Source organism: Corvus kubaryi, unplaced genomic scaffold (assembly GCF_017639235.1).
Source record: "Corvus kubaryi isolate FWS band 111438036 unplaced genomic scaffold, C.kubaryi_AGA036_p1.0 37385, whole genome shotgun sequence".
Lineage (NCBI taxonomy): Eukaryota > Metazoa > Chordata > Aves > Passeriformes > Corvidae > Corvus > Corvus kubaryi.
Genome location: NW_024581127.1, coordinates 15,123,254 through 15,137,907, shown reverse-complemented (window position 1 = coordinate 15,137,907; position 14,654 = coordinate 15,123,254). Strand labels below are relative to the sequence as shown.

Here is a 14,654-nt window from a genome sequence, read left to right as displayed (position 1 = left end):
GAAAAGCTATGTGCAGACTCCTGATTTCATTCACTAAGATAAAAAAAGCAGCATACAATCAGTGTATTATGTTTCTTTTGGTTGACTAAAGAAGAACCATGAGAATAATAATAAATGTGCATACATTAGAGGGTGGGGTGGCTTCATTTAGGCACATAGAGCTACACAATACTGAAGAAGAACTGGACAAAAAGTACCAACCAATGCACTTACATTTTCAGTACAGTAAATGCAGACGTAGTTGTATGACTTACTAAAGAGAAGGCAAACACCTTGAGCCAGAAATATTCCCATTATTCATTACAGGAGACTTCAGTGATGCAAGGGAGTTATGAATAAAGAACAAATAAGTATCTCAGGATGTATTCTGCAAAAGGCTTTCTGAAATTTTGTAGCAAATTCCTTTTAAGTTTGTACAGTACAAGTAAGTCATGCAGCCCTTCTGCACAAAGCCAACTCAAAATTTAAATTCTTGGCATCCATTCAAATCTTTTGATTCTGTCCATTCCACTGACAAGGAGAAAACAGTACTCTAGAAGTAATTTATTGAAGATATTACTATATATAATTTACAGTATTCATCTCCAAAAGAGGCCCTGTGTCTGCAAAGTATCCAAGAAAAAGAAAAATACACTTCATTTTTTCTTGTCATCTTTCATGCTTCCAAATGTTAATGAAACAATGCCCCTTATTTATCTCTATCATTGTGAAGGGATAAAGGAGTGGGGGGTGATGTGATGCCTAGATCAACACAAACAAACAGCTTCTGGGGTTTTGACAGGGTGAAGAGAGAGAAATGTAAATAGTTTGGCTAGTCTAGAGAATTCCTCGCTTCCACCCAGACTCACGTGCAATGCTGAAACTGTGAGATTCAGGAAAGGAAGGAGAAAATCTTCTCCGGTCTTCCATTAGCCAGATTCTTGGAATAGTTGACTGTGTCTTGCTCAGTAACTCTTTCTCTAACTCTTGTTCTTATTTGTGGAGGTACCTCAATATGTCCAACAGCCATTCCAGTGGAATTTGTCATGTATTAACTCCTACTATCTTAAAGATGCTGTCAGCCTGACTAGATGCCAGGTTTTGAAGATAAGAAATACATATTTTTTCTTAGGGCAAAAGTTTTCCCTATCCTTTCTCTCTTTTTTTTTTTTTTTTTTTTTTTTTTTTTTGTGTCATCCCAGAACTGTAAAATTTAAACCTAGCAGTCTGTCACAGTGATTGGCTTTCAATACAAACTGAGGTATCAAGTCCCAGTAATAAAGAATGACAAAATTCAAGAGACGGCTGCTGATCACTAATATTCCAGACAAAAAGGAGAGATTAACTGTTCAGATGAAGGATCCCCCATGATGTACCCATCAACATTATTGCTAAAGAAGTATGAAAATATTCAGAGGTGAATTGAATGTTAGGGACCTGAGAGAAGAAAATTAATGTCAGTAGTGGTTACAAGGCACAGAAAAAGTTTTACAGTTTACTAGCTTTAGTGAAGGACAGTGTAGCATGTGAACTCACAAGAAAATACACAGATTCGATAAAAGTTCAAGTTCAACATCAAATAACCTCAAAAACCTACTTCACAAAAATTTGTTTCCTTCATCATTTACATAAATCTCCTTGTGCATAAGATGTTGTGGAACCACTATAATGAATAATAGCATTTACTGAATAATATTCTTGTTCAAATAACTCATTCTATTCTTAAATCAATGTCAGAATGCATTTTGAAACTGACCACACAAACAACAAAAACCATGTATTTCAATTACCTACACAATTTTTTCTAGATGGTACAACACCTACTCATAGCTACAGTACTTTGCAGATGGATTTTTTAAAAATCCAGTTGCAAACCAGGGAAAAACCTACCTCAGTGGTGCTACTGGAAGGTTCCAGTCCAACCATATTGGCTTGTACCAGCTGCTGAAGAAGTTGTACTTGAGCCACATTGAGGAAGAAGTCCAAATTTGTTGTCACATTCACTTCCAAAGAATGACCACACACCAAAATTTCCTGTGAAATTAAGGGGAAATACTAGGTAATAGCTACTGGGAAAATAAGCTTCTATATAACTGTATTGTGGTTCTCCACTGTAGTCAATACTTAGCATTATATATAGTATAAATTTGGTCTTTTTAGGAAGAAACTGGTGTGTCACACTTCTGAAGGATGTGGCTGCTTCTTTGCACAGCTTTCAACAGCATAACTGTTAAGGCAAAATTTGAAAGAAAAGCATCTCATGCACAAGGCCTTGTTTCCATCTCTTGCTAGTATCAGTGGGCTGTCAGAGTGTCCTTGGCAATGATTCCAATTCTCCTTTCCTTCCAAGAAAAGGATGTACTTTTTTTTTAAATTTAAACATAAACTCTGCTTGATTTATAATGATATCATGTGTTGGAACTCACTGATAGCCAATCTAATTGATTTCTCTTTCCCTGTAAGCCATTCTTAATACCTTGGCAACACTAGCTGGATAGCCACTGTTTTATTGGTGTTGTCTAGCACAAATAAAGATCTTCACCACTGTTGGCAAGAAATAAAGAGATGAAAAACAGAACCCGTGCAGAAGGGGAGAAGAACTGCTCTGTCTCATGAGAAGCTTTAACAATGCTCAAGCTCTAATCTAAACTAGACCTCTCCCTTCATGATGGAATGTCATCCAGGGAATAGATAACAAGAAGAATGTATGTACAGAAAACACTGAAATTCTTGAACATAAACCTGAGCTTTGCTAATGCTTTTTTTTTTTACTTGAATAATTTCTACGCATCCTAGCCACACTGGGGCTTTCTATTTCTTTTTTGCATTAAATAATTTTCCATCTGCCCTTTTGATGACCCTTTACACAAAATATGAAACTTGATTTCTTCTTTCTATGCCCACTAGCTATTGTTTTCCAACAACGTATACCTACTGCATGTTGCAATACACATCTACTATCTTTACACTCCTGTACCAATTTTACTCTTCCCAGGAGGTAGCTTTTAAGAGAATTTATCCTTATGAGATGACAAAAATTTTCTGATATTTTTCCCTATATAAAATGTTCTTGAGTTACGAACTAATGCCAAAAAGTGAGCCAATACCTTTTGTGTGTAACTTGCTTCACAGACTTATCGTGAACAAGCTTAACAACACACCAGCAAAAGTGATTGTTAAATCTGAGTGCCTGGAATTACCCCATAGCAAAGGCAGTGAAATGGATGCTTAGTGGCAGCTTGGGGTCTTGGAAATTTGGCTAAGAGAACTCAGCTTAACTTTCTTATTATAGATAGTCCATAGATTGCATTTTCAGGTTTCTTTACAAGAAGCTTGTGAATACAATGTATTGTTATGTTGCGCCTCTTCTCAACACCCTTCTATCATAAACTTTTAAAAAATAATCCTGGAAATCATTAAAGGATTCCCATTTTTGGTACTGAAAATAAGCTTATCTGCCTCTGGAAGGACTGCCTTTAATATTGAATGCTATACAAAAATTATTCTCCGGCAGAGAAAGAACATTTCAGCTCGTGACCTTTTTCCAGTTGGCAATTTGAAAACACACCTGAACACTTCAAATGGTGGAATGGTAAAATATGAAGATTATCCACATATTAAAAGTTATGCTATTTTTGTTGACACTTTGTACTAACCTCTGGGTGTAAATTCTCTGCTGCATCAATTTTTGTAAAAATAATTGCAGGAGCTGCAGTTATTCGAACGGTGAAATCTGTTAAAATTGGAGTTAAAATAGCTCTCCTTTCCTGATGCCGCCTTATGCTAGGAAACAAAGGGAAAGAAAAGTAAAGATGAAATTATATTGTAAATTGTTGAGAGGCAAAAACTTTCCATATTATCTTTACATTCAGTACATAGCAAAAAACTTCTTCAATACCAGTTTGGCATTTGATTGCTACCTTCATAATAATTAAATATCATTATTATAAATCATACTAATTCCAATCCTGAAGGCAGACTTCTATCTTCATTTCACAGGAAAAGTATATCTAAATATTTGCCTCTTCAACCTATCTCCAGGTAGACAAGTTTGACACTTGACATTGCTTCTTCTCCCATTTAATGCACTATACACAATAATTTAAAAAAAATGCAAACTTTATTATCAAGTTTTATTGTCAAGTTTTTATTTTTAAAACTTGCCTGTGGATGCCCTTCACTTTACAAATGGCTGTTCTAAAGCCTACATAATATTTGAATTTGTGCATTAAAAGTCTGTGCTGAAGAAATATGCACAAAACTGACACAAGAATGAAATACATGGAAAATTAAACTAGCAAATCCCATGCAACACTAGGACTGCCACGTGAAATTAGTGACCATTGCCCAAGATGTTTAATACTATTTGAAAAAGCAGGGATGTCAGTCTTCCTCCACTCCTTCTGTCACTGGTTGTTCTTGGTGCTTTTTCAGCTAAATATCAACATTTACTTACCAAAAATATTTGTGTCATTAGACTCGATAATTGTATTTCTTTTTCATCTGGGTGTTTAGTTTTGAGGTTTTTGTTGGGTTTTTTTCCCCCTTTAACCAAACAGTAAGCCTACAAGCACAACTCTGTTATAGATGGATCACTAATCGCTTATGACAACACATTCCAAATGGCCAGAATCTTCTGGGTCAGGTCAAATAAACTATTGCCACAAAATGCCATCTGAGAGCCTCCAACAAGGGAAAAAAATGTAATGAGATAAAGATGGTGTTCAGCCTCTAAAAGAGGATACACTTCGAATTCCAATGAGACTCCTTCCATCAAGATAGTTTTGGTTTTTTTTTTTACCTATTATCATTTGTAGAAACATCTAATACCCACATTTTACCAAGGTTAATTCTAAAAATCCTCTAAAATAAAGTTATAGGTCTCAGGAAGTTTTCCTACACTTACAAAATTAGCAACTATGAAATTATGCAAGTTTAAAGATCAAACTACATTGCCCTGAAGAAGAAATAAATAGATCCATGTAGAACTCTTCATCAGCATGTCAGTTACATTTCCCTATATTACCATTAATTTTGCTATCTCTAATGAAGACATGGCAGTTCAGGCATCAGCATAAATCACACAAATGAGCCAGACACATGAACTCTGCAATAAAGAATTAGTCCCTACCATCAGCTAGAGTTATCCATGTTAATATTATTAACCAATATGGTTATATGCCTGTCCATGCAGAAATTGCTTGACTGCACGTGTAATAGGTATTGAAATCTCTCGATTAAAAAGAGATATTGAGATGCATAGTCTAGCAATGGTTCTGTAATGGATTCTGTAGGAAAGCAAACAATCTCAAATGCTAATGGTTTGTAAGCCAAGAGTTAGGCTGGAAATAAATGAAATAGATATCATAACCTGAGGTGTAATTCATTCTACTGCAAAATACACAAAATTCATACTGCAAAAGATAAAAAAATTATTTTACTGCTTAGGCTATTTTAATTTTGATGCTTCAAATGCTACTAATAATTTTTTAAGTGTCCTCTAAACATCTAGAAAAGATGGTGATCTATAAGGGAATATAAATTATACAGTGGGGGTAGGCCTTAAAGCTTTTAAATTTATTTAGGACAACAGTATGCAGAAGTTAAGAGCAGATGCCACAGAGCCAGGATTGGCAGAGCACAACTCTAATAAACTTTTGCCTCAAATAACCCTCACTGCTGAGGAAGCTGCACACTACCCTAGGAAGTGTGCAGTTTGCCTAAGAGTAAGCCAGTTAGTGAGCGGAGAAAACTGCCATCTTACCTTAAAAGCGTTAACATTTTGGTCAGCTATAGCTCTGTTGATCTCTAATAATGGCTTTTAAAGTAAGATTAGTCTCATCAAGTCCCCAAATTAGAAGTCAGAATTGTTAATGGTTAGTGAACATCTTCAACTTGAGAATAATGGTCAGATTGTTCCTCTCCATGCCATCACCTTCATTTTAGATTTAAACCAAATGGTTTTCTACCCAATTCCTATTTCCCCTTCTCAATGGGATGAGAAAGCAATGCCTTTTTTTCAGGACAATGAAGGAGCTAAATAGCAGAACAATTCTATGAAAGAATACGCAGCTATACATTAGAAAACTTCTACTTGAAGTTTCTTGAAATGCTAGTATGTGTGATTTTAATATATGAAACAGAGCTGTAAAAGCAAGTTATTTGTTGAACCGCAAACCCTCAAATGGCTCTCTTCAATTGATCAAATTATTTTTCAGCTTATGGATATTCCCATTTCTTAATTTTCATACTTTATTCTAGTAGATACCGAGTACACTGCATCTTAAAGGACATTTTTGGTAATATATATTGATTACTGCTTTATTTTATTTCATTTTAAAAATCATACCTATGTGCTATCCCTGTCCTGCTCAACTTACTACTTTCTGAATTTCTTGTGGGTGAATTTTAACCTCAGCCAAATCAAGTATTAGGAAAATAATTGTAAGTACAAACAGAAGGCAAACAGAGAACAGTAAATAATGAAGGGAGAGGATATGAGAAAGAGCATAAAAGGAACAAAGAAACAAATTCCACTTTGAATTATTGAGTCTTCCACACTGCACCTAAGTGCAATGTTAACTTAACACAGGTGTACGCCACATGAGCTTATGAAAAAACTTGATTGTGAAGAGTGTAATGATGGCTCTATGTCTGCAGCACATTCATTCTGTGGTTCATTTATGCATCTGTTATATATTTGTCTTGGAAAAAAAAGGAAAAGCTAGTATTTTTAGAGATGTTAAAGCAGTTGATCATCTACACTTAAAAGTAAGTGCATTTGAAAGACCATATGCTAACGCAAAGGAACAAGGCAGTTAAGCAACTGTGATAAGGTTTGGAGGTGCCTTAGTGCAGAATTTGGGCTTTATCTGCACAATAACATAAACTCTGGTTATGGACCACAGATCCACATTGCAAAAGCACAGGATGAAAATGGTCTCTGTCCTCAAAGGCTTACAATTTAAGTATAAGAAAAAACACACCCACAGACAAGGAAGTAAAAGTAAACCACTAAGAGCAGCATAGGCAATGCTATCCATACAGTGGCAACCTGTCTTATCGTTTTTATATTACAGCATACTAGAAATCAACTTTTTTGAAGGATTTAAAATAAAATATTGCAATAAATATGTGAATGTTTGCAGGAAATGCCTTTATCACACACAGGAGTGAGCAAGGAAGTGCCTTTTCGAAACACTGTATGTGGTCAGTCCTGGTAACTGGTGTGATGAGGTCTGATGAGCAGGGAGTGTAGATGTGTCAAAGCAAATAAGACACGTAAAGGGAAATGGATAGACAGGGGGTCTGGAAGTACTGCAAAAGCAAGGACATTTAATGATTAATATGACAAAAAATGTTGTGGGAAGAAGAGAGAAAAAAATGTGAAGAACAGAATTTTGCAATGGAAGCAACAACATTTGATTACATCAAGTCAAATCATCAGTATTTAATTATATCCAGTCAGAAGCACGTTGAAGTTATACGAGGAGGAAGGACTGCCAAAGAGATGATGTTGCCCTAATTAAGGAGATGTGATGATGTGAGATTGGATAAGCTGAGAAAATGGACAAGTAGGACTAAGTCCTACTACTATGACTCTCATGTGGAAAACACTAATCAAAACAAACAGAAAATGTGGCCACTAATAGCTAAACATAACCTAGATATGAAATTTGGAAAGGTTTATCTTATTATTAATTATATTTTTTTCTTAATAATACCTTATTGAATCTAGACTTTGAGCCCTTATATACTTAAAAATTCATAAGGCAGGAAGAAACTTGTATACATTCAATACATGAATAACAATCAAAAGCACATTTGCACCACGTAATTTTACTAGCTACAGAAAGATGAGTCCTCATGGAGAATTTTGTGATGTGAAAAAGAAAAAAAAAATATTATCATGAAATAGGCCACAAAGTCCAAGTGTTCTCTAGTAGTGTTGAGGCATACAAAATGTCAAAAGATGTTATTTAAGACAGCATGTTAACTTGAGACTTACGAAAGATTTTTCTCTTGCAGGCTTCCCATGTAGCTGTTTAAATCAGCTAATGCCTGATATACAAATGTGTTAGGAATGTATTAGGATATCTAACTACTAATGACTAATTCACATCCTTTCATCTCTCTGAGGTGTTGCAAAGACATGTCACATGGCAGTAAAATAGCACAGCAACATTCTGAGGACCATCTAATAACCAAAATTAGATAATGAAAAAGTATAAACCACCTAGTTGTAAAGAATTACTATTTCTATATTATAAGACCTCAGGAAAGCTATTTTTTATCTTATGAAGAATGCTGTGCAGCATTTCTTTGTTGTGGATGATTATAAAAAATAAAACGCCCCATCTTATTGAGAAAGGCTTTGTACAGTACGAATACAAGCACAACTTCAGGTACAACAAAAGACAGCAACTAAAATAAATTACTGAATAAAAATGCATTGCATTTTATTCCAAAAGATTAAAGGGGAATGCCCCTACTTCCTTACACAAAGATCTACAGATCATTTTTTTTCTGGTCTGTCTCATTAGAACTTGGCAAGCTGCCAAGAACTTTCCAAAAAGCAGGAAAATGAAAACTATTCAAAGAAAAAATCTGCAGGAAACCTTTCTGAGGATCCTTGCAGTGGTATTTGGTTCAGTTTTGTACAACAGATCATTGGCTCCCTGATGTACTCCATGAGAGCTGTTCCAGATGGTGGTATGCTAAGGACAAAACTGTAACGCAGTATATTGCCACACTCAATTCATTACCACACAGAGAAGTAATGCTTTTAAGCACAATTATTTTTTTTTTTAAACAAAGTTTATTCAGGCTTCAGGAAGCAGAAGTTGCTGCTGGGAGCTGTAGAAGGACTGCACAGGGATGGGGGCGAGGCCTCAAGAGAGGATATATTTCTTTATTTCCTTCAGGGCTGTTGTTTTTTCCATTGAGTGGAGGGAGAGGGAGGAGGAGATCTGCAAGCTGAAAAAGCAGTTTTCAATCAAGAAAACTTCTTTTGGTTAAGTACTCCCAGTTCCCCACATGCTGTTTGGTAAAGGGAATAAATGTGGACAGGTTTCATTTGTACATAACCTTATTAGAACTGTCTGACTGTTTCCAGTATTCTTTTTATATATTACACCATTAGGGAGCTTTTTATAACATCTATGGTGAAGTATAAACATTTCATAATGGAAAGAGTTATGATCCCGGATCCTCAGTACAGCATAGCATCTAGACAGTTTTTTCTGCAAGACTGCATGCACCCTAACAGAGTGTTCCAGTTCCCCCAGTCTCCTTGGGGTGACCTGCAGAGACACAGGAGGCATCACACCAGCATTTCACTATAGCCCTTCTTGAAGAATCTTACACTAAACACCTGTAAGTATTCAACAGCTTAGTCTTAGAATATGGTGGTTTGTTTTCCAAACTGCAATGTAAGGTTGGGGGTAAAAAAAAAGGCAACCCCTTAATATATTAAGTACTAGAAAAAGTGATGGGAAAATCTGAAGGATTTACTTTCAGTGTAAAGATTGCTAAAGCATTTAAATGATAAATTATGTCAAAAGCCTTCAGATACTTGTTTGTGTGATATCCATAGATCTCCTACTTACAGTGGTTTGGCTGGCACACAAATTTTTTAAACCAGGCCAAATTTCAACTGTAGATTAAAATACAATATAATTTATTTCAAAATTTTTGCAATTTTGATTTGAAATAATCCAGTAATGCTTTTACAAATTGGAATGGAAAGGGAATGGCTAGTATCGATGTTGAAGTTTTCTGTAAAGTAACTATGAAAAACCTGGATATAGGTTAGATTCTCTACTGCCCCACATAGCACTTAAGAATTACAAAAATGAGGGAAACAGATATCTTTAAACCCAGTGATCCTAATATACCATAACACTGAGTAAGAACAAACAGAAATATATTAAAACCAAACAAAGAAATTAACCCTAAAATAACTCAGCAAAAATAATTCATAATGTCCCAGGTTAAACACATCTAAGAAACAAAGAATTTTAAAAAATGGTATCACTATTAGGTTAAAGCCTAAAGCTTTTGTGGTATTTGCAGTAAATATTAAGATAAACTTAACCCTGGAAACAGTAAGCACCCTGTAAAACATCCTGCAGCCGCCCTCTTGCTGCATGCCGGAAACAGTGCCATGGATGGCAGAGTTCAGTGCAGGTTCTTCCAGTTCTCAGCACATCACTTCCACAGGTCACAAAATAAACCCAGATACAGCAAAACTGACTGCCAACTAAAAAGCAAAAATGGAAAGATCCTGAAAAAACCTTTAGTAAATGTGTAAAATTTAAAACCAAAAGGATACGAAAGCATTCATAATTTTTCTTGAAAACAAATTCAAGCTGGAATTAAAATACTGTAATTGCACACCAGAAATGAAAACCTAATGTATTTAATTAAAACTGATCTAAATTAAAACCCAAGTACAAGATTCATTCAAAAGCAATTTTAAACCAAATATACTTATTTGTATTCTAATAAAACTTCATTTTGGAAGTCTGCTGAGGAAGCATGTCCAAGCAGTTACAGGGGGGGAAAAAAAAAAGAAAAAGAGAACTCAAGATTGTCTGTAATAGCTGCTTTCCTTGTCCTATTAGCTTTTCAGGAATCCTACCAAATTTCCTATCTAAACCTATAACCATAAAGCTCAGACTCAACGTGTGCTGGCAGTAGGATTTCAGTCACCAATGGAAAGGAAAAGGAAAGCCAATCTCTCAGTGGCTGGTTTTGCTGTGTTAGTTTAAGTTGCAAATTGGCTGTAAGTCCTTTGGATATTAACATAATCTTATTTTTCAAGATATTCCAGTGAATGTGGAATTTTGTGACAAAGAAATTCATGGGGAACTTGTCCAATATCAAGGCCCAACTAGAAAGTCATACACATTTTTAAGGCTAAGAATTTAAAATAAAAAACATCTATGGAATTATATGAGTTTAAAAAAAATAAATTTTAAAAAGACAGGAAGGAACCATGTGATCTTATAAATTAAGATCAGAGTCTATTTCTCTGCTAAAATTTTTATCTGTACTCCTGTGACTACTTGCCATTTTATTATTTCTTTTGGTTAGAACTGCTTTTCCTGGCCTCTATTTTTCAAGGATAAACTGGAATTTATTATTGATCACATCTTTTTCCTGCATGGTCTCCTCCAGAGTGAGCTTATCTGCCCTCTTGGCCCTGAATCAATACATCACTTACAAAGCTCAGTCTGTGCGCCATTCTCATGTAACAACTTTGTTACAACTTGCCTTACTTTCAGAAAAATATGACTCCTCTCATCCCATTTTACTGAAAATTAAGCAAAAAATAGTTATTTCTGGATGATTCTGCCTGTTTTTCTACAACACTTTTAGGAACTCATCCCTAAATGCAAATAGGAATCATGTATTGGGAACCATAAAATTATGCACACATTTCATAAAAATCAGATTGTTTCCGCATGAATTAGATATAAAGGACTTTTAAATGAAAACAAATAGCTAAATGTATAGGCAAAGAGGTATCTCCTAGCAGAAATGCTTCTAAATACACAAAATTACTTTTGAAAGCTTGTTCTTGGCCATCAGACCTTATTACTGCCAGTTTGAAAAGTGAAATCTGACTGCTACACAGTCTGTAAAAATTTAGTTTTAAACTTGTATGAATTTTTAAGTATAAAAAAGTACATTATAACGAAAATAAGAATGTCGAATCTTCACAAATTACCAATTAACTCCCCCCCTTTTATATTTGAAAACTTCAAAATTTAAAATAGCAGGCAAGTGTATGCATGCTTTGTCTTTCAACCGTGTTTAACCAGAGGGTGGGGCTTTGTGTGCACATATACAATATCCAATAAAGGAGACTCAGTTGAAATATCTCATTCTCAAAATTCATCTGGTTTTAGTTATAGAAGTGCAAAAACCAGTTCAGAATCAATAGGAAATGTTCTACTTTATCCTTCTCTAATTTAGAAATGTCTAAGCTGGTTTTACTCAAGCTCTGTAAAAATACAAACAAAAGAAGTTTAAAAACAAAGAAAAAAACACACCACCACAAAAAAACCACACCCTACACCCAAACCCCTCCACAAAACAGAACCTCCCATTCCTTATAGAGACTGAGAAGCTGAAGTCTCAGCCCTGGAGTTATTTTTATGGACAGACAGTAAGTCACTCAGAGAAGAGCTTATAATGGAAGCAAAGGCCCACAGTAACTAGACAGTAACTACAGTGGAACCACAACAGTAATATGCATTTCAAATGTGTAATCCAAAACTCTATGGAAATGTGCTAAAGCAAAACCAGTACTGAATTATTTAATTCAGGTGTACCATGCATACTCTCTGTAGTGTTTGTGCTGTGTAATTTCAGAGAAGAGTAAGTTTTAAAAAAAATCCCTACCTACTGGCCATGTTCCATTCAAGTGCTGGATTTTGAGAATTTCTCTCACTCTCTGTCAAAACCCCTCCTTTTCCACTTTCCTTCTCTGGTTTCAACTGATTCCAATAAGCAGTACCGATGTTGATAGATTGAAGATCTATTTGATATTGTCTGTCTTCAACCTCTGATCCAGGGTCTCGAAGAATTCCTAGATTTAGTGCTCTCCTGTAATGTCAAGAAAAGGAAAAGAAATCACCAAAGGTCAAAATCAGACGAATCAGATATTTGTTAAGATCCAAATTAACAAAATGAAAGTATCAATTTTGCCTTTTTTGTCTACACTAAGCATTATTTTAATTTCAAATCTTCAAAAATACCCATCTGCCTCTTTCCTATGGAATTCAATGGGAGATCTGCAAATGAATATATTCCTAAATTTAGCCAGATGTACCAAAGTTGATATGAGATCAATGCATTGACTTCATTGCACTTCCAATCAAGTCCATATGAGCAGCCGTGTGGGGAAGTAGGACTGATTCATATCACTGAATGGATAAAGGATGTCACATTCAAGTCCTCACAAAGAACAGCTACACATCGGTACAACCAAGAAGTTCATTGTAAGACAATTGTTCCACTGTTCAAATTTATCCAAGAATAAAAATGAAAAAGAATATTCCAAGATGATGGAAAAACAATTCAATCCTTTTAGCACTGTATTTCAGCACAGTGCTTTTTAAATAAAATTCTTCGGACAAGTGAGCAAAAAGCATTTTTGAGTGAACCACATTCCTCGTGGATTCTTCTGGATTCTACTACATTCAACTTTACAAAGTATTTCAGTCTTGAGCTGAGTTTTGGAAAGTCAGACTCAACTTCGACAAAACATTCAAGAGTTATTAAATGAGCAGGGAGACCACTCAGTTTTACCACTGACCAGTAAGAGGAGTCTCCTACTACCATTTGTCTTCTGCTAATAAGCACTGAGAAATACTAAAAAAACTATCTTGCCCTTTCTACACTGGGAACAATACAGCCTTTTGTGCACTGCTCATTTGATATTATAAAAGGAATTCACCATTATATTATCACTGTATTTCAAAATAAGGGAGCAAGGGGATCTTAACTTTTTTTTCCTTCAATCTATGATCACAAATTGTAGTCCATTGACTGATTTCATATATGTGACATCCAATTTGCTGTTCTGTTCAAGGTTGTTGTCTTTTGCCAGAATGACTTAGTTTACAGCTCTTGTCTTCCCAGAAAAAGTAATAATTCTGCAATTTGTGCTAATTTTATGCTAATTATCTAAAAATAAATAACTATTAAAGTAGCACATCCCAAACGGCAAACTCAGAGTACAGGTATGCAACCTACAAGTATGCAATCTGTTTCAAAGTACAATCCCAATGCTGCCTAAATCCAAATACAGTTGAAACTGCTAATACACTGCCATTGTCACCAATGGAGTATGTTAGCAATTAAGAAAATTAAGTAATTAATCATATGTACCCACAGAGGCATGTGGATGACAGGAAAGCCATTTTGATCAAGTCACTTCTGGTGAGGCAGTGTGATGGCGTGGTTCAGTAGTCCCTATAACTTTCTTAAGTGCTTAGTAGAAACACACTGAAAATCTATTATGTCAGTAGTGGTATTTCAAAATCAAATGTGGTTTCTTAAAACTTAAGAATGTGTTTGTCAACTTTCCACATACCTAACCACAACCACTGTGCCTTTTATTATTCTTTTAAAGGCATTATTTTGTCAATATGAATGCAGTTTAAAAAAAAAAAAACCCACCACGGTAGATTATTGTATGATCCAATATCTATTTATATACTTTGTCTAGTACAAGTAAATACTGGAATACATGTTTTGTGAAATACTACTTTAAATAAAGCACCAAATTACGTATTTTAGGAAATCTGCTTATGTATATAAAACAGAATATGATATTAATTTCACGTGCATAATGGACTGCTCTTTCTCGTACTTCACAGTGAGCATTTTTCATTTCTTCTTCTATGAGCAGCTTGATAACGTGCAATAGGTTCACCTAGATATTCCTTAGACCCATTCAGATCTTGTGAACCAAATTCCTTGAGCACAATGTGTCTGTATGAGCTGATCTGAAACTCCCCATTGTGACGATGGCTTTCTTACCCTCACAAATTTACTTATTTAAACATAAACCACAACAAAATCACTCTTTGGCAAACATCTTCAGGTGCAGCAAAACATACAAGGGTGTTATTTAAACACAAGGTACAAGTGTATTGCTT

The 14,654-nt window shown here is 35.0% G+C and overlaps 1 protein-coding gene across 5 annotated transcripts in view; it reads right to left on the bottom strand.

The window, feature by feature from the left end:
* VPS13B (vacuolar protein sorting 13 homolog B) overlaps window positions 1–14,654 on the bottom strand; it is a 437,572-nt gene that overhangs the window by 141,704 nt on the left and 281,214 nt on the right. For all 5 annotated transcript variants that reach the window (XM_042036377.1, XM_042036379.1, XM_042036375.1 and 2 more), the window contains exons 31-33: window positions 12,391–12,594; window positions 3,636–3,762; window positions 1,870–2,013 (exon numbers count right to left, since the gene is read on the bottom strand). In XM_042036377.1, coding sequence (XP_041892311.1) covers window positions 1,870–2,013; window positions 3,636–3,762; window positions 12,391–12,594 — 475 coding nt within the window. The remainder of the gene's footprint in view (window positions 1–1,869; window positions 2,014–3,635; window positions 3,763–12,390; window positions 12,595–14,654) is intronic.